This window comes from Halyomorpha halys, unplaced genomic scaffold (genome assembly GCF_000696795.3).
Source record: "Halyomorpha halys isolate HHAL.00 unplaced genomic scaffold, Hhal_1.1 Scaffold560.1, whole genome shotgun sequence".
Taxonomy (NCBI): domain Eukaryota; kingdom Metazoa; phylum Arthropoda; class Insecta; order Hemiptera; family Pentatomidae; genus Halyomorpha; species Halyomorpha halys.
The window spans coordinates 203,850-225,801 of NW_027105487.1; the positions used below are offsets into that span (position 1 = coordinate 203,850).

At 31.0% G+C, this 21,952-nt stretch overlaps 1 protein-coding gene across 3 annotated transcripts in view; it reads left to right on the forward strand.

Annotated features, from left to right (window-relative positions):
* Positions 1 to 1,108: 1,108 nt before the first annotated feature.
* LOC106684256 (protein amalgam) overlaps positions 1,109 to 21,952 on the forward strand; it is a 63,995-nt gene continuing 43,151 nt past the window's right edge. Inside the window, exons 1-2 of one of the 3 annotated variants that reach the window (XM_014426229.3) lie at positions 1,109 to 1,231; positions 1,313 to 1,498. In XM_014426229.3, the coding sequence (XP_014281715.1) occupies positions 1,429 to 1,498 (70 nt within the window). In that variant the 5' untranslated portion in view covers positions 1,109 to 1,231; positions 1,313 to 1,428. Of the gene's footprint in view, positions 1,232 to 1,312; positions 1,499 to 21,952 lie in introns of those variants that run through there. The other 2 variants (XM_014426227.3, XM_067051538.1) reach the window with 2 other exon arrangements.

The window sequence follows — 21,952 nt, forward strand, 5'->3', positions numbered from 1 at the left end:
ATGGATATGTATCAGACCAAGCATTACAGATATCAGCGAGGGTTGGTCCCCTTTCCTGACTCATAACCGAGCCAGAACGCCACCACCCATGGACCGCACCGGCTCCCCGGAGATCAATGGAAGGAGCAACGCAGTGCTGTTGTGTCAGCGGGAGGCTGTCGCGGCTTAAATGGCTGGCTATTCTTTTCTATATTCAGAACACAATAGAAGTCGAGGGGGGGCGTCAAAGGGCCTAGGCCAACATTGGAGTTATTGAACCCGAATCAAAACAACCCTGCTAATTCGAATACTGTAATGGGTTTTATTCTGGACTGAGCTGAAGCTATAATTTATGAATTGCCTTAATATAACCCCTGGAGGTAAAACTATAATAAAGTTGATTAGTTATTGAGGAGTATTTATACTTTTGAGTCGAATCTATTTTTATAGTGTACATAAAACGATCACCAACTACAAAAATAAAGAGACCACGAGCCTGTCATAATACGTCAGTCACCTGTAAACTTACATACTTCATGCGAATCAAAATTAGATGATTTTAATGAGTAACCATTGCTCGTATTATTTCATTATTCACATACTGGTTAGAATCTTGGCAACAAATTACTTTTGTACGCATTCATATATTCCACCCGAAACATATTCTTCCTTCAGTCATCTTAATTGTTTTAATTTAGTCTTTATCTTTTGGTTCCTAGAGACTTTGTAAAATCCTGTCAGTTCTATAATATATTGTCAATCAGTTTCAATAAATGTTCCATAATTGTGGTCCTAGATCGTAAAGCACAGTAACCGAAAAAAGCGTAAACATTCGAAATGTTAAAGTGATTTCAAATTACTATGTCTTACCAAAAACCTGGAGTCACTCACCATAATACCTGCTTTACTCTTTTAAACATACAAAGTTTCTAAAAAATTTCGATGAAGCCAAATACTTCAATCCACAGTAAATTTCAGACACAATGTTTTACTGCCGAGTGTTTCAATTAAGCAGGAAACGATAGAACGATGTCAAAAGGTATTTTTTTAAAGACTAACAAATGACAATTATCTATGAAATGAACATGTGAATATTTTACAACATAAGGTAATTTTAAATAACTGGACTGACTGTAGCAATTGGCTCTGTTCATCCTGGGCATTAAGAACCGGATCAGACTTGGGATCAAAGAGAGGACTGATGGTTGATGTTGCAGATAGCTTTTATCCATTGTGGATCGTAGGGTTAAAGGTATCATATGGAATCTAACAAATAATCTAAAGTTTTCAATAATGAAGAAACATTGTCAATCCGGCCATTTTTCTTTTTCAGCAGATCATACCTTTTAAGGAGCATATCAACCTCACAGGTTTAACACTATTCTGCACTAATTCACCTAGAAGTATTATAAATTGTTTTTGATATCATACAAAAGCAATTTATGGAATATGGAAACATGGGACATTTTCATGAGAATAGTCCTGGAAGTTTTCAAAGTCCTACTTCTCCCAAGTACCCGTAAGTAATTAAGTGGTTATAGTTTCGCTAATTCACGCATCTTCATATCAGAAAAAAAATTAGATCACGTTATTTCTGATATAATCCATATTTAATCTTATATTAACTGGACCATACAAAAAAAGCTTCATCAAATTGAGACAATACATCACCCGAGAAAATTCAACATATATGTTTTCTGGATTTTCTTTTTTTAATTAATGGAACATGACCAGTTTGTTCGACCTTGATTCTACAGACTTTAACTATTTTTTATGTAGGTATTCAAGAGGGTTTATTTTCTTCAAACATCCCCACTTTTACTCCATCTGCTCCATATCTTGCTTTGTTACGTATCTATGTTTGGCAACCCTTTCATTCATAAATCGAATAGAGGTCAATATCCAAAAGTTATCGCTAACGGAAGTTGATAGTTAATCGGATCTAAACTGTCCTTCCTGCTGGCTAATTTGTACATTCCAGTGTAGATCCTGAATTTGTGAATGATTATCGCTGAATAGAATAACTGATTTTATGCATTTTTTTGTCTTTTTATGCAGTTTTTGGTATATGGGGTGCTCTAAATCGGATACGAAAAACATGATATGAGAATATAATATACGACGAGATGGTTGGGATGCGTAAATAAGTAAAAACTTATTCATTAGTACTTACGTTTCGGCCAATATTCCAGACCTTCATCAGCATGATCCAGGTCTGCATCAAAAGAAACTGTTGATCTGTTGATAATCTTTTTAAACGTTGCCGAGATAAAAATCTTTCAGAAAATTTGGTTTTTATTGAATTTAAATATCCTGTATAACATATTATTTATTATTAATTGTATATATTTTTTTCTAATTTGTTCTAAATCTCATAGTCATCTGATTCTGTACATAAACTAGATATTATAAATCGTTACTATTGATTCATTCTAAATGCACTAATACATTTGTTTAGTTTTTATTATTATAATGGGGGTTTGAAATGACAAAACATCGCGTTATGATCCGTCTCTTTACTTTGAGATTCAAAACACGGGGAAGTGTAATAAAAAAAAAAAATTAAAAAAAAACCCGAATGAAGAAAATTATTCTGAAAGGGGAAATATCTTTAGAACATTGGAAGCAGAAAATTACGTTGCAATTTTCAATTCTTGCACTAACTATCCTTCAGTGTGGTAGATGATTGCATGTGGCTTGTAAATGACTGCTATTAGTTCGCGGTTAATCCTTCGTTTCCCATGAATAACGTTGAGACCTAAGGTGAAAAGATTTTAATGAGCTGCTCTTGTGACTCTTTCGTAGATTCGATTCGTTAACGTATATGCGCCTCAAAAGAAAACCCAATAAGATAATAAAAATAAAATGAGAGATAAGTAGGTAAGATTAAAAGTATACGAAAGACACTTATTTTATCTAATCGTATGAACTAATTTGTTCTATTAATCGATTCTGTTCTTACGTTTTAGTGTTTTTAGTGTTTTTATATTTCGAATAAACTATGTTAACGTTAGTTAATGAGATTTATTTTTAAAATTTCTCGAAACTGGACTGATTAGTGACATCCCACTATAGAAAAACAAAATTTATTCCTTATCGTTTTTGAAGAGCTTTTGTTTCCGTTGATAAAAAAAAAAAAAAATTAATAGGCCAATCAATCAATAACACTTTTATCTGTTACATGTAGTTTATTTGTCGTTGGCAACTTCATTGATGAATTACTTTTATTGCTTGAGTCGTGTGAATAGCCTGGATTTCATAAGAATTCGTGGAAATATGAACTCTTCAATGTATGCAAAATAAATCAACAATCCTAGCATTCCACGCTAGAATGTGTTGTAGATATTTTTGCTTATTAGTAAACTTCAATGAGACCCGTGAAGATACAGATAAAGAGTTACAATTGAGGAGAGACGTTGGGCAATTTAGACCGATTTGTTCTGAGTCGCTTAGCAATTTCAGACTCTTAAGGCGAAAGCGTTTCGTAGGGTAACGCTTTTACCGGAGAATCTGTTTTAGCATTGCTTTCCAATACCAGATTTTTGAAGCAGGCCGTCACGGCGGTTTGCAAAACATTGGCTTAAGATAAAGAAGAACACTATTTTAAACTGTTAGAAAATAATGGGTGAAAAAATTCTGGCGGAATACAGTTCAAAATATTTAAGAAGTGCAATGATCCGTTTCCAACGAACATCCTGAATTTGGTAGAAATACTACCTCTGTTGTGACAGGAACAATCAACATGCTTCCCTTCGAAACCTTCGTATCCCACGCTGATATATGAAAATATGTAACCCGAGGATCAATATGGTCGAATTTGAACAGCGCTATAGGAAAACGTATTGTTTTTAACATATTTTAATAACTTTTCAGTGTAATATTACTCAAAACTACACATTCATATCTTATTTAACTTGTATTTCATACAAAATAAGTAAACAGGGTTTGTGACAGAAGGTCACTACAAACCCTTGTTGGAAATTGGAAATGCGGGACAAAATCTGAGATCTCCCTACAACATTCAACCGGATTTCCCACATACTTAAATATTTTAATCTCTATATACTGTGAAAACCCAACGATATTATGATATGTTTTAATTTGACAAAATCTTATTAATTATAATGTAATAATTATTCTATAATGTATAAATTTAAAATTGATGGTGATTCCGAATTGAAAAGTTCTTTTGTCGAATAACATTTCCCTGTCAGTTATACTTGAATTTCAAGTTTTAAAAAAATGTAAATTTCGAGATATTTTTCATTCATAAATATACCAAAAAATACGGGGTCATGTGAAATGAGCCCGTGCACGCTTTGATTCATGCCTAATCTTCTGAACCCGTTGAGGTTCAATTGGAACCTATCTTTGGTAATTCCTTTTGAATAGACTCTTCCTAAAGAATGAATGACCGATTATCAGTCGCTTCCAAGGTCAGATAACTCATTCTTAAAATTGTACTATTGTTCATATTTGATGGAATGGAATTTGTATGTTAGGGAACCGAAGTCATTTTATTTTCTTGAGTCTCAGAGGGTTCTGTAATTGATCGGGAGCGAGATGGAAACTAATAGGATTATGTATGTATGGAGTTTATAATGGAACTGGTATCATATGACACATTAATTTCATTGTATTAGTAAAATTCACCATAACTTTATAGGTACATAAATTTACATGCTAAAGAGTACCCAGATGAATCCAAATTCTATTCGAATTCTACAAATAGGATATTGGATTGTGACGATTGAACAAGGCAACAAATCGGAGTTTTACTAAAGCTCCTAAACTCTGATTCTCTATTCCACATATACTTAAAGTTTGACTTAAAGGACCCCTTTCTCGTGCATAAATTGTGTCACTCAAGAAAAAGGGTAATCCTTGGAGAATTTATGGGAAATATAGAAGTAAACAAATAAATCCCTGTCAATATGGAACAGCAGAAGTTCTGACCATTTTTGGGTCACGGTATAAAAACATTATTATACACTTGTTGGCATCCAAAAACGGATCGAAACTGATGTAACAGGGAATTAGGTTTGGTATCATACGGGACCAATAGCAACATTTATGATTTTTTGTTTTTGACATGATTTTCAAAATAATTAGTAAATTTTGAATTATAAATAAACTTGTTATTTTTGTCTAATGTTCATTTCAGGTGGTTTCGCAAAAACGAATCATATCCTAAATACCGAAAGGTACGGTACCAACTTTGTTCAGAAAGGTAAAGCATAGTATGTCGTTTCCAGTAACTCTGATTATTCACTCAATGTTTTGTATTTGTTGCTATTGATACAATTCGATACCAAATGTTATGTTCCATGATAGTTTTTTTTATATATAACGAACCGTTTCTTCATCAACTGAGGCGTCCGGACGTAAAACAGGATGACTGATAAAAATTTAAAACTTTTTCAATAATATTTTTAAAAGGTTTGATAATTATGATTACATTCACGCAGGAGTCTCCTTCACTCACGAAAAACATATTTATTTCTGTTATTCCTTATATTTAGTCTGAATATTGTTCAAGACTTTATTTTCTGACCCATATTAACGTTATTTGTTCAGCGTTATATTTCCTATCACCTCCAATTATTACCACTGATTTTGGAAATTCCGTGTAGTCTCAAATTACCAATAAATTAAATTATGGACTCCGTCCTGGAACAAACTAAAATATGAAAATACAGTGTGAATTGGATTGCGTTTGCCAAAGAGGTATGAAATCGGACCCAGACACTGTTTACAAGCAATTAGGGAAGAGCAAACAGATAGAGCCCTTCCGGTTATCATAGGGCCCAAAGCCAGCTGCCTATATTGGCTCATCAATTTTGTAGTTAAATTTAAAACTGCCACTGCCCAGGCGTCAGTGGGAGCCTAAACACAATACGAGGAAGCTCTTAGTTTGGAAACAGTATTTCTGGAAACGGCCATTAATCAGGCCGAGGTTCATCACTTCGGAGTTGGCTTTATTCGAAATTTATTTTTATGGTTTGGAATTTATTGTTTTTATATACAAAAGTGACAATTTTTTTTTTAAATTATAATTTTTCCAAATTTGATCAACATAAATGAACCATGAAGGAAAATTCAATGGAACTTAACGTAAAATTAATTTGGTTCTTAACAAATACTTGTTTTTTGTTTCAAGTTATTTTTCCTTTATTTGAGAATATAATTGATCCTATATCATTCAATTACAGTTTCTTAAATATGTATCTAATTAAAGGCATCAGATCAATTAAGGTTGTAATGGGAGAGACAGTAACTCTCAAAGAATAATTTTTACCAAAGACTCTTGTTGTTTTCAAAATCATCCTAAAATCTATAAAATAAGACATTTTTTCAGAATTAAAATAAAAAAAATAGTGACTTACGAAGATGCCATTCTGTCGATAGACTTTTTTACTGTCTTCTCTACATCATTTCCCTGATGTTTCCTCGAATAAATTAAAATTTTATATTCTTTCGGCGCAGAGTATTTTCCATATCAGCACCTTAATTTCCCTTTGAACTCTCTTAGGTTTATTTCCTTTTGGATCACTTTATTCAAATAAGTAAAGAGAGTAGTCATGATTGCATCTGAACCAAAACTTTTTTTTTTAAAAATGATTCCATTCCGTGACTCCGGTAAGTGGACCGTGTGCTCTATTAGTTTTCCATGCGGGGGGTTGATACTCCCTTTCATCTCCTTGCATTTACTGCCTATAATTCCTTCAGGGCTTCTTCATTTGCATATTTCTTTACGTTCTGGTCCCTTCAACGAGAAATCCTATAATCTTTTCTTGACTAGAGTATCTTATTGATATTGCCTAGGAATTATTTTATCGCTCTTAATGTTTATATTTTTCAGCCTATAGAATCTAGAGTAAATATACTCATAGTTAAATGTGAAATAAATCCTTTTATGTTACGTGACATTTAGAAAACTTTGTAATTTATGTGTGACTTAACCATTTTATATACTCCTATGATGGCAAAAAGTACATATATATATAGTTCATAACCAGGACATACGGCTTTGTATTTTATCCCTTTCGTTACTATTTTTTAGATTTGGCTTTTTTGAAACTTTTTTCAATGATATTTAAGATACTTTGAGGAATAAAAAAATAAGTATTTAATATTACTCTACCTCTTCATATGCATACATACCTCTTTAACATATGCATCCGCCTCCTGCCCATATATATGATTCTTTCTATAGACTCATTGGACGACTTTTACTATTTTCATTACTTATTTTTTTTTTAGTCTTTTATCCATATACCTTTATTTTAAATGTTTTTATGGTGTTCTTATTAAAGGCTATTATAAAATATTTTTTTATGAAATTTTGTTTTAATTTTGTCCACCACTCTCATTACCTTCTCAATGATTAATTACTATGGCCAAAAATTCAATTTATTAAATAAATAAACTTATTTTGTTTGAATACTGATGGAATACCACTGAAAATCCAAAGATGGGTGATAAACCTTAATTTGATTTTACCTTATCCTTTCGTGATTTATAGAGCTATTCATTTGGTTGCGAGGAACGACCTTAGGGCTTTATAAAGAGAAGCTATGTGGGCCTAATGGAATTCATATTTGGCTATGGAGGACAGGTGTAGAAGGTCGAAATGTTTTGTCCAGTGGGCGAGCATCTATTCGGTATGCATCTTACTTTAGCAACTAATCAGTCTTCATTATTCAAAATTTCGTGTTTCTTTTCACGAAAATAGTGAAATACCTGAACAAAATTACCGTGCGATATGAACGTATTTCGTAATTGAGCATTAATTAAACCTCCAAATGCAATAAGAAACCAATTAACATTTTTAAGAAATTGTGTTTTACAAGTTATATTGTTAATTTTTTATTTCCCAACCCTAATAAGACACAGAGCTCCTCTACATTTTATGTAGATAAGGATTTTATTAAAAAATGAAAAAATTATCGAAATAGCTTTTAAAAAAAATAAAAAATAAAAATGGTAGTTACTTCCTTATTGCATGATTAGGTTCCATTATTAGTGGCCAATGTGGTGGTGCATGGTGATCATATCCAATGCAATAATGTATCGAATATATGTATGCGGTGATATATATCGAATATACATTACGCAGAATAATGTGTGCAGTTAGTATATTATTTCAATAAAGGTACTGGTATTTTTCAAAAGTATCAAATTTTCTCGTGCTTTTTGTTAAAGTTATTTTGTTTTAAAGTAAGCCTCTTCGTTTCTACGTTTTACCCAGAACCAGAAAGAATTCGCTGGAGGCATTCGATGAACCCACGATTTGATTCCTGTTTGGTCTATTATTATTTCGTCTTGTATAGCTGATTGTTATACGAAACGGGTTATTTTCTAAATTTCAGGGTTTTTTCTTTTCATCTACACTTTGCATGGGGAAAAAAGAATACAAATGAAAGATCACTAAGATAATGGGGATAAAGAAAATGTGAGATTTACATTGATGCAATATTTGATTTGTAGTGTATTTGATTCGTGGAAAAGTCAAGGATATCTGTTGCATTATTGTCGGTACATTCATTGAAGTATTATTTTACGTTTTATAAATACAAAAATCAATTGATCATTTTCACTTAAAAACGCAATCTGTGTGATATCCTATCCTATCAACTAAAACCTGTGACTAATTATTAGCTACATAAAAATCTTCTACTTCAAGTTAAAATATGTATATTTTGTAAACACTGTTTATAATTTCCCTAGGGTTTCTTGTATTTTTTTTTTAATCACTTCTCTAGTATATCACTTTTTGGTGTCACTTAAAACATTTTTACAAATCTAGACCAACCATTTTTCAACAGTTTCTACTTCTTAGTGCTTTAACAATGAAAGTTTTACATTTAACGGTGTTGACTATTGATATGGTTAGGTGTTAAATGTTAATAATATTAACTTTCATACAAGAAAGAAATTGTCTAAATAGCTGACAGTATTTGATCTGTTAAACATGAGATAAAAAAGTAAAATATTTTATAGCATTTTTTTTTTTATTGTGCAGTCCTGCATACGATTCTTTTCCTTTCTTAATTCTTTTTCTTTGAAGAATTAGAGAAAATGGTGATTTCCAAAGAAAAAGAAAAAAAACAATATAACTAAAATTATATCGCTTCTTCTAGACCCGTGTTCTTGTATATTTTAATCATTCCTTATTATCAGAAACTCATATGATACGAGGAATTCTCATGAGAGATCCTAATAAACCGCAACGGGGAATACCTAAAAATAAAATGCAGTTCGATATTCCGCCTTCGGATATTATATAGACTTTTTAATTTAAAAATTCCTCATATGTAATATATTTGAGGATAGTGCAGGGACTTTAATATCATTATACTGTAGTTTGTGTACAATTTCTAAAGACTCGATTATGTGTATAAGTTGTATACCGTAACTTCCAGGTCATATCGTGGCTCATGCGATGAATACTAATTAATTGTTGGACCATGCTTGTTTCTTCTGCGACAAGCCTCTCATTTTGTTCGTGACCCCTGACAAGCTGCTTAAATCCTCTAGAACTGTGGCCGGCACTATGATGACGCAGAGGACGGTGTTTACAGTGGGCTTGGTTCGGTTCAAACTTGGCCACTTGACATCTCTATATTTAGAACGGTCTTCGTACTGTGTAAACCTTAACCCTGTACATTATCCCTCCCCCCCCCCCTCCGAAGGCTCTGATGGCAGTAAAGCATACAGTTTATTGTAGGCTAACAACCATCCTCTTAAATAAGACTCATTTTCATTCTCAAAAGAAGTCTCACGTATTCTTAACTTATTATTACAAAGGAGCCTCTGTTGTAATACTATTCAGTCAGTTGGACATATTTTTTTAAAATGTTAAAACTGTATCTCGGGATTTAACAATAAAAATGTTTAAACTGTATCTTGGTTTTTAATAGAATAGCAATGATAGATACATATACAATTGACAAACCAAAAAAAATAATAATCAAGAATATTATTGTTTAGTTTTAAAAAACAATATACCGTATTTTCCAAAAACAAAATATTTTCTTTTAACATTGATTTCATTAAAAGTAACTATTAAATTGTGTAATTCCTTGCATTAACCTAGCAGTTTACGATTAATTATTTAAAAAATAGTTTATCAATCCACAAATGTAAAAAAAAAATTGATATCAGATTTTATATATTACTACTAGCATAGTAGCTTAGGGGAGAATTCTGTCCTGGTTGATGTTTTTTAGCATCCTCTGTTATTTCCCTCTCTCTCTCGCCGATTCCTATTCCCTGCTTGTCTCCCTCCTCAATCTCTCATAACATGATATCTATTACCTTTAATTTATAATTTATTTACGCCTCCATTTTTAATAAGTCCTTGTTAAAATTATTAAAACTTCAATAATAAATTAAATTGTTAATAAACTTTCCCATTGATATAACTTTCTTAAAATTTTCTATCGATATAACATAGAAATAGACACGGACAAGGAGCTGTACAGTGCTCTCGAAACTATTGCAGAGGCATGCAAACAGAATTTATTATAAAGATAAGAACAAACTTTAGGTCTTGATAATTCGAGAGATTCGTCTGAATTAATGCTTAGTCTTTAGTTAATTGATTATGAGTATGTTAAACTCTAAATTTTTTTTTTTTAATAAATAGACTTAAATAAACGAATTTTTGTATTAATATCTATCACAGTCTTGCTGAGATATTATTCTAATATACCTTTTTTTGTAATAATAATTTAATTAACATGTAATGTAGTTTATTTGTTGTAATATAAAGTAGAATCTAAAGTGGGTGATGCTTTTCAATGAATTATAATTAATTTTTTTTTTCATTTTTAAGATTTTAGATCAAATAAAATTACTGCTAGGATTTTGTTTATTTTACGATTAGTTACATTACGTTAGTTAACTGAAATTCTACCTTACATTATCATTAGATACATTTCATACCCTCCAGTAATTCTCTACATATAAAGGTATAATAAGATAGTTAGTAACTAATTAGTCGGGCCGCCCATAGCTCAGTGGTTAAGACACAGTATTACCAATTTGATGTCTATTGGCGGTGCCGGTTTGAATCCGGCCTGGGATGTTGACTTTTTTTCATTGCGTGGCGGTCCCATAAAATGAAGAACTTGACCCCCAACCATGGTTAGGCAGTATAGGACTCCAATGGGAGTCTTGGCCGAAAAATAAAACAAAACTATAATAAGGTAATCTCATATATATATATATGAGATTACTTTGCTACACAGTCATTTTATTAAAAAGATATGTAATTAAATATGTCTTTTTAACTTTTGGATCTTCCGTGAATCTCTCTAAGAAAAACTATTTCAAGAAGAAAGGGTTGATAATCTTGTAACATTATGTACCATTTTATTGCACCGATATCTTCTAACTTCCCTCTTTTAAGCTTGCCCTGAGTGGAAGACCTAGTCCAGCCTGATTAGGGTTGCTATTAAAAAGTAAATGAAAAAAAAGAATGCGGCGCCTGCTTATCGCGATGGCATGGGGCAGTCTAGAAGTGGAGTGTTCCCAGTCATTGTCCCTCTAACGCGATTAGTGCAACTCTGACCGTGAATTTAATGATTCCTTCTATAAAAAACCAACAGTACTTAAATCTTCTAGGTCAGGTTCCTAACAATATTTTCCCATGTACGTTTTGGATGTTTCCTGTCTGCTTCGGTGCAAATCACTTTTATAAAAAAGTTTTTTTATCATTGCGACAACTCAGATGTTGACATATTTATTTTCACTTGCGTATGTATGAAATATACCTTGAGGGAGTTTTGTGATCCTGAATAATTTTGAACTTACAGCAACTTTTTAAAATTGGCTTACCTGAAGTGCCTCTTTATATCATAAATTTTAAATTTTATTTTATTTTATTATCATTTTATCAAAAGTGCCTCTTTATATCATAAATTTTAAATTTTATTTTATTTTATTATCATTTTATCAAAAGTGCCTCTTTATATCATAAATTTTAAATTTTATTTTATTTTATTATCATTTTAACAAAAATGCCTCCAATAATTTTCATTAAACTCGTCATATTATCGTAGAATTATTTTATCTTAAACTGATTACACTACAATTAAAATTTTGGAAAACAGTGTCAAAGTATATCGTTGTAGGGTACACCATTTCCAGGTTACTGTTTCAATATAGATATAATATAAAATATAAAAATGTATATAGTTCCAATATAAATTATGGATACTGTTCCAGGGTTGAATAGTTTTACAAGGATTCAACACCGAATTAAAAAAAAAAAAATCCTCTGAACTATCTTTAATTTTTTTTTAAATTCTTTTATTGTAGCAATAATAAAAAAAAGCACAAGTACAAAATCTAAAAGAACTTTATATTTAGCTTAGTGAAAAAATAGATGTTTACTTGTTTCCATGGTTGTCATGCCAACTGTTTTACTTTTAACTATTGTCATAACAACTTTGGAGACACGACAAAATTGTAATAGTAGTTTTCTACTTAAATTTGAATTATAATGTGGAGTATTTGAATTATAGTATGGAGAAGTATTGCGTGTAAAGACGTAGCCATTTTTAAATGAGCAAGCATTAATTTTTTCCTTACTTGTGTTCTTCAAAATTTCAATTAGCCACTTTTATGACTAAAATGATTTAACAGCAAATAATTGCTCTATCCTTCCAAAAACTAGTAAGGGAGATTAAACAATCTTGTCCGGTGGTGATGGAAGATGGGAGTAAACCTTATACAATGTGTGAGAGGTGTGCGAGATATGGTGTACAATGGCTACCTGACTCACATGAAGACCATGACGCAAAGAGGAATACGAAAAGGCTACTTGTGATGCAGCCAACCCCGTTCTGGGTAGGTCGTTTCGCCCCCTGCCAAGCCTAACTCATCAGGTATATTAATAGCGATGAGTTGGAGGAAACCGCTACCCTGCTCTCTCTCTCTCTCTCTGAGTCACTGGATAACACCTTTATACTGCCGAGGATGTATCCTGGCGTACATACTAAAGAGGTTCGAAATTTGAATGTCGTATTGGGAAGTTTGACAGTTTATTCCTCCATTTAATAATCTATCTAAAGACATCTTTGAGTTATTAATCGAATCCAAAACCTCTTGGCCAATATTGTTTCTGTTCAACTTTTTGAATACATCAATTAATATTTATCGGGTGGTTGTTTCTTCGGTTTTGAATGCGTTCCTTTTTATCCTTCTAGTTGGATAAATTAATGTTACACATATGTGTTATTTTTGATACATGAATTACAGGGGAAAATATCTTAACATCAGAATTATATATGAACGAAAATAGCAAGTTGAGAGAGAAGTAAAAGATTGAAAAATATCAGGAGCGATAAGAAACTCCAGTACCTGAACCCCCTGAGGAAGCAGAAGGTAAATACCGATGACAGGAACAGCTTCCTTCGAGATAACTGCTCCGATAGCTGAGCCCTGGGGAACACCTCAATTAATACTTATCTTTGTCAGTGGTTGCTTTCTACTGCTTTGAATGGCAAACTTTTTATCTCCCTTGAAGATGTCCCGCGAATCAGTTTTGCTTTGTCAAAATTTGAAGCTTAGTGTAGACTGAACTTTGTCAATTTATTAGATAAAAATGAATGTCTGTGGTTTCAATATAATTCAGTTTCGTGTAGCTGAGTTGTTTAAAATAATTTACAGTATTTATTGTATTCTTTATTATTATAATATTATATTTATATTTATTATACTCTAGATTTAGCACACAATTTAACAGTTTTTGAACACTTACAAATGTGCCAAATAAATCAGTCACCTAAGACCTCGGAGACAGCCACTGGCAGAGGTGTCGGAGTCACGAACTTCCGTTGGAATTGTTAGGAGACAGCGTGGGGAGACATGCCTTGGCAAAGACTTATTATTTTATTTCCAGAGAAAATATAGTGTGCCAAAACGGGATTTGAAATGGATTCAAAATAAATATTAAATTAAAAAATCAAAACATGGAACACTCTCATAATAGAATATCAACTAACTCTTAAAAAACATTTTATTTTATATAATAAAATTTGTAAAATATTTTGTGACCTGCATACTATATCAACTAATATTAATATATTTTGATATAACCGCTCAATTAAAAGGGATTTTTTTGTATTTTTCACTGAGAACCCGAAAGTACCCTATTTTAAGCCCACTCTCAAATCACAGATTGTTTGAAAATGAAATATAAGTATTTTGTGGAGAATTTGGTTTGCTTTGATTTCTTAAGTAATACTGATTTTTAAGAAATTCTTGGTTTTCTAGTTGTAAGTCAAAAAAGGTCGGACTTTTTCTTTTTCTTTTTTTGTTGTAATGTCGCAGTTAGCTCAATTTTGTATAGAATATTCATCATCGAGAAATCGTTTGAGGTTTTCAAGTTATTTGCGAAAAATTGAAAAAAGTCACAAAATATTATTCTTTGGTTTTTATTTTTGTTGTGAATCTTTCTCTCTCCCTCCCTTCAGTGGCTATGATTTTTTCTTCAGAAAACCCTTTCTTGACTGGAATTACAAGCTACTACAAAAAAAACAGTTTCACTGTAGTTAGATGTTACAAATAGTAATCAAATTTAAAATAATGAATAATTTTCTTTACACCTAACCAAAATGAAACATGTTCCTTAAATATTATCAAAAGATAACTCATCATTGCCTGCTATGCTGTGGGAAAGCATAAAACATTATTCATAATATTCAGAATGATCGATAGTAGGAAACGAATAATTTATAAATTTGTTTTTGAATTATTATTTACATATATACTTTTTTAATAAATGGTAAATTAATTCGCACAATTTAATACCGATGCATCTGAATTGGTTATTGTACAAAAGCTTTTTTTTCATGAGGGAATAAAAACTTTTAGTTGTAAAAATAAAAAACCCTAAGTTTTGATCCTATTTATGGGTCAAACGTCTAAAGGATAAGGACCAGGGAGTTTATTTAACGAAGTCCTTTTGCGAGATTTATGGGAGTGGTCTCGAGGGTTTGGAAGGGCTCTAGTTTATATTGGACAGCTGGAGTGTACACTTAGCTTGGCGGCAAGGATCAAAAGAACCCTAAGTAATAACAGTTTGCCTCAGAACCATAGGTCGCGGTCGGTCGGACGTGGTTGCTGACACCTCTAGTCCACGATTAGCTGGGGCAGATTGGAGTGAGCTTGTTTTAAAATGCAGGCTAACATTAATATTGAAATTTATTTAAATATGTTTTATGGATTAACAAAATAACTTTCTTAAAAAGATTTTTTAAAATTACAATTTGAACTTGACGAATTACTGTGTCTCTCTGGCCCGTTCATATTCGGCAATTGAAGATTGATGTGCAATCTCCGGTTTCAATTACTGTTATTTAGTCGACTGCATTGCTATAAACTATTGTTTGGAAGACTTAAAACTTTTTTTTTAAGTTTTGTATCTACTTGATAATCTTTTGACATTTTTATTTACAGTACTTCTACCTGTGATAAACTAGCAAAACCATATATTACTTATATGTATTTTATTTAGTCCTGTTTTTTTAATTGTAATATTAATTCTTTTACATTATTTGACCAAGATAAAAATAGGTACTTGTTTTTTTAAAAATAAAAAGATATAAATAAATTTAACATTATAAAAAAAGGGTGATATAAATCTGATTTTAAAATATAATTGATCAATAAACAATTGATGAAACATAAATTTAAACCACCTAACCATAATTAAAACCATTGATTTCACTACTTTTATACCTCAGCGAAAAGTCTTTTCATTGGATACTACAACAATATTTACAAAAGGCACACAACGTAAACCATTTAGTACACATTCTGGTAATCATCAACGCTTATATTGCATCCCGGCGACGTTCGAGGCTTTAACTAAGAGATTTGCTGAAGTAACTGTTACTAACCGAATATATGTTAATATTTGCTTATTGAAAAAATACTTTTGAGGGTGGAAAATTGTATCTCATGTTGGAAAAACAATTGAGGTTCGTTTGATTTTTTGGTTGGCTATCCAGTATTTGCTTATATTATGGTGCATTTGATTATTAATTAATCATTATTATATCACTTATTGCTATTCAGTCCTATTAAATGTAATAGAAGTGAGTCTAGAAAGCATATTTCTACTCAAGCCAATGTATTAAGATTTCTTCTCCAAAGTACTTTGTGACAATGTTTATATTATACTCCTGTACTATTATATTTAAATGGAAGCCTTGTTCTGAATGTCCTGGTGATTACTTTTGGTTCTGGTGCCATAGGATGGACTAGAAAAATAAAAAAAGAACGGTAGATCAAAGCTGCCATCCTTGACTCTAGGCCGGAGGTGAACAAAGGCATGACTATTTCAATGAACGCATAAATTATGTTTTTCTGTCCTCTTTATTCATTGGTTCGTTAACCACCAGTAGACGACTGAATGGCTCCGCATTCTTTCCTTCTTTCTCTTGTGATGGTCAGAATTTGTTTTGCTGTCAAGGTGTAGTTGTCTTTTCTACGACTGTAGAAAGAGATTCCTCTTGTAAACTTCTGTGTTAAAGCCTATATGTTTCTCTATTTTTAAAAACTATGGTGCGTTAATTACAAAACATTATGCACTGACTTCCACTTAACGTCTGTTATGAACACTCACCTAAAAGTTAACAATTAGTTGTCCTATTATAAAACAAACTAGTCGAAAAAAATACATTAATTTAAAAATTTACATAATTTTTGGTATAATTGATGCTAAAAGAAAAAAAATGTTTAAAGTGCACTTAATATAGTTTTATACAGTTTGTTTTCTTTATTTTTAATATCTCCCTCACTCTCTTTTCCTAAATTATATGATATATAAACAGTTTTTAGATTATTAATTTTAAAGTATTAACTCATATTCTCTTAATTGAAGAAGAAATTATGTTAAATACCAAGCATTAATAAATTTTTAATGAATAATGATTGGTTGTGATAGGAGAATCCACATAACTGTTTTTATCAGTATTAATCAAGGAAATAAAATAAAATAATAATAATAAAAAGTGATCAAAATGGAGCAGGATTTTCGGTTTTGTTAAAAAATATAATTATAATTTATTGCAGATAGTTTTTATTTTTAATGCTGTAGCGATCCTTGCCTTCATGAACTGAACTTGCTGCAATATTTTATCTATACAACAGATAACAGCAGAAAAAATTTGCTTTAATTTTTTTAAAACTGGTTTATTATATAAAGTAATGAATGTGGGATTTGAATAAAAAGTATTTAGTGTTTCTTAGATGAACAAAGTTTCAGACGAATTAATAATAAAATTAAATTCCATTTTTTTTTTTTTAGCTTCTCCAAAAGTAATTATTCCTTTATAGAAAAGTACCGATTTTAAGCAATAAAAAAAAATGAAAAATACCTTTCATTAATGAAATGTTGAAAAGAAGACACGCTTTCATATTTAATTGACCGAGACATTCAATTTAAATTCAACACATTTCTTGATAATTGCTGACTAATGATGGAATTAGCTGTCACACATTCTTGAATGACATAGATCCCACTTCTGAAGAAAGTATTTCAAAGGCATTTACATAGTTATGTAAATATATTTTTTTCTTCAACAAAAATGAAAGTTCGTGGTGGCAGGTGAATGCCTTAGAAACTGTCGGATTGTAGACGTTAAAGATGTCTCAGATGTATTAATTTCATTTACTTTCAAAAATTAATCTTCATTTCGCTTCTATTTGAAATTAATATGCTTTGTCGAGTAATTACATGAGTGAAAATATTTTTTATGTTCATTTCTTTCCTTCACAAAAATAATACTAGCGTACTACGCCTCGGATATTAAATGTTTTTATAATTGCTTGAAGAGGATTAATTCTCTACTCGCTTGACAGCAAACAAAAAAATATATTGAAAATTGAAAACTCACTAATGATACTAGTACGAGCTTAAACAAACCTTCAGCAATATTGATATTAAGAAATAATAAAGCATCAACTTTGAAGTTACAAGTTAAGTAAAAACGGCAATTTAGGTTTATATTATGCTTTAAAAAAATTTAAAGAGAAGCCTTCCATAATTCTCAAGGATCTTAACGGCGGTTCGAGCACATATTTTAAAGTAAGGAATTGTTTGAGGTCTGATGTGAAACAAGTTCATAGTATCCGGTTTCATCTTTATATTTGGTTTATTCTGTAGGTTATTGGACATAGAATTGGAATGTCACTGACTTAGTTTTGAGCAAATTAAAAAAATAGTTAGTAAAAAAGTATTTTCACCCTATGTCTCTTAAGTATAAAATTGAAACCTAAAATTAATTGATTTTAATGATTATTATTTGATGTGTATGATGAATAGGTGCATGATCTATTGCACCACTTTTGAGAAAATAATAGAGAGGGCGCGAAAAGTAGAACAAGTTAGAAAATAAACAGAAATTATTTAAGTGTTTTACAAAATGTATAGACTGAAGCTGAGAAATCGACTTGGTTCTAATACAAAAAATAATTTCAGATTATATTAAAGAAACTAGTAAAAAAGTAGTACAGGTTGTACTTTTAAAAATTTTCTGATCTATATAAAACACTTAACCCATTAAAAAAAAAGAAATTAAAAGATCAGTAAAACCATGGTCGACATCCTACCACAACAACCGTAGGGAGGAAGTTGCTCTAACCCGCTTTAGAATTGGTCATACTGATCAGAAAACTGCCACCTCCAACATGCAAATATTGTCAGTCCATTCTCACGATTAAACATATTTTTGAAGAATGTACTCACTATTTGCCAACAATAAACAGAATAGGACTGACCCCAAATTTATCAGAAGCTCTCACAGATGAGGAAGCTAAAATTACATTAGTGTTTGAATTTTTAAAAGCTCATCGCCTTCTTTCTAAATTATAACTCCGATTTTAATTTTTTTTTTCTTAATTTCTTATTTTTATTTTATTTATTATTAATTTTTACATAATTTTTAGCATGCCATAAGCTTTGATGACCAGAGGGTTTTACGTATTTAAGCAACAATAAACTACAACAACTTAACCTATTTCGGCCATCATCTGACTTATACAACTTACAAAGTACTATTACAGTAAAAATGCTGACGGGCTCTCTAGTAACAAACTATTAGAATATATATTTTGAAGATGGTTACATATCAAGTTTTGGGTTATAAGTTTGGGGAATGGATATATGAAAAAGTACTTGTATATGTTTGAACGGGGTCTGTGACATTTGGCATTTTTTTCTTGTGCACATTTCTGAAAGTTTATGACCGGACATGAAGGCATAGGGCAAACTGATGCCGATCTTTGCAGATACTAACATATAGGGAAGGTATTATGGAACCCGGAGATGGTAGATAGAGATGTCAGTGGAAGAGATGACGGGCCACCCACAGAACCTATCTTAAATGGGAGCCTTTCACTAACCAGCTGGGAGCTCATGTGGAATCTCTTTATACGTCCCCGTACCCACATCAGGTTCCTGTCCATCGTAAGCTTCTCACAGTAGCCTTTGATCGGATAGTCATTAGTATCAGTTTTCTTCTGGTAGTACACTACTTTACAAGAATAAATTCACTTCGGTTTTCTTATTACTAACGTTGTGGCGAACCTATCTGGGTCATATTCAGTGCTACAAAAGTGATTGAACAGATAATTTGAAAAAATAACATATGTTCAGTACATTTTGTTGCTCCAGAAGTATATTGACATAACTGTAACACTTTGGAAAATTTAATTTATTGTGTTGTAGGGCTCAAAAAGGCACTTAGATGTAAATCGACTTAATTAAAATTACAAAATTCCTCTATTGCTCCTTCAAAAATTTATTTTTGATCTAAAATTTATTGTTTATTTCAATCCACTAACTAATTTTGTTATTACATGAGGATTCCATTAAAAAATATAAATATTTATTGTATTAGGTAAAAATAAAACCTTTCCTCTTGGTGTTTTTTTCGCTTCCTCACTTACACATCACTCCCTCATTTTAACATAATTTTAAACCATAATTAAAGATACTCTTGCGTTGGGTGCTAATGAAGGTATGAATATTTGCAGCTCAAAATTATGACTTTAGTATTGAAATTTAAAGTTATTTTTGTAAAAGTAAAATTACTTAAAATTTAGTAAAATCTTAAAAATAGAAATTAAAATCTGCCTATCTTCAGTGACCCATAAAGTTAATTTCACAAAGTTAACAGTTGCGTCATTATACTTCCAGGGCAGCGATATGTCTACAACGCTTTCACACTAGTTTTCTATTCATTATATTTTTTTTCATAGCCTCTTATCTTAATATAGATATAATGAATTTTATAATTTCAAGTAGTAAAACTTCAAGCTTCCTAAAATTTCGATTTTTAAATTTATGTCTGCTAAAGGATAGCAGCTTAAAAACGGCAGACGGAAAAATTCGTCTATCAAGTTTCATTCATTCTGGAATCAGGTTCATTTAATAAAAAAATATAAAATATTACTTCATTTTTGTTAGTTATAACTAATTCAATAATTATTACGCGATTCAACTATGATAAAAATACTTTTTTCTTGCTGCTATGTTCTAATTAGCAGTAATTAGCATTAATGAAATATTGTTGTAACAATCATATTCGACGTACAACAGGGCATGTAAGCAGAATAAAAATAGACTAAAGATAATGTAACGAACAGTAATTATAAAACTATATGTTTAATTAAAAAAAACATTTTTTAAAATAGTCTAATTTGAAAAAAAAAATTGAGAAAATAAAGAATTTTAATAATAATATTTTTGTAATAATAATAGATAATTTTAGATTTCCATGATTCCAGATAATCTTCATATAAATTAAAATATTTGCTTGAACAATTATTATCCATTATTACATTAGAAAACAATTTCTGGAAGATTTTCAAATTTAATATAGTATGAGTCTAATTTGGACATATGGAATTGAGCTATGGGCCTCTACCAAACCATCAAATTCCTCCCTCATCCAATCCTTACAATCCAAAATCCTACGTAAAATCCTTGATGCTCCTTATTAAGTTACAAATAAACTCATTCACAAAGACCTTACATCCCATTCGTTGCAGATTTGGCCCAAAACAGATATGCGTCTTATCATTCCGAACTCTTTACCCATCCTAACCCATTAATTCTTAATCTTTCGTCCTTGACACTCCCTGATAATCCTCCGAGGCGTCTGAAAAGAAGATGGCCACGGGACCTTCTAATTTAAATTGTATATGAAACATACAACATATTTACTTATTGTATTTATTATTTTTACAGTTGTAAATCACATTAAATAAATAAATTAAAAAAATATATGTAGTATGATGTGTATTCATTAATTTTTACACTACTTTATTTTATAAAAATTGTTAAACGTGAATTTAATCTAGGGTATAATGGATAGGAAAACAACCAAAACAAAACTCATCGTATAACATACGTTTCAGGCTGTTTTATTTCGTTTTTTTAAAAAAATATTTGTGGCTTTAATTAACATTGGTAATGGTTTTAATCAAGCCTAGTTAATTTATTTCTAAAACTCTTTGTATAAAAGAGAATCGAGGAATGTTGGGTTGTAACAAGGAGGAAGGAATTCTAATAAGGAAAGGTGTAAAATCTAGATTGTTATAAAAACAAAAACTGTAAGAAGTGATGGGAGTTAAAAGGCTGGAGCTATATAAGAGACCCGCACTGCACCTCGGCCAGGAGGGACTGTGCAGAATTGCGATTGTCCACATCCAACACCTTTAGTCTTTTCTTTTAAGTTGTTTTACTGTCAGACATCTGAAAATAGCACGAATGCTCAGTAGGTATAATTTAGAGCATGAAATATTAGAGAAATAAAACAGAAATCATGTTCGGAACATTCGTGTTTACTATTATTACAAGGCCATTTTTTTTTCTTTTTCCACAACTGATGAAACAAGACCACTAGTGCCTTTGAAATACCAGGTCATTCAAAAAGTCCTGTCGTTTTTT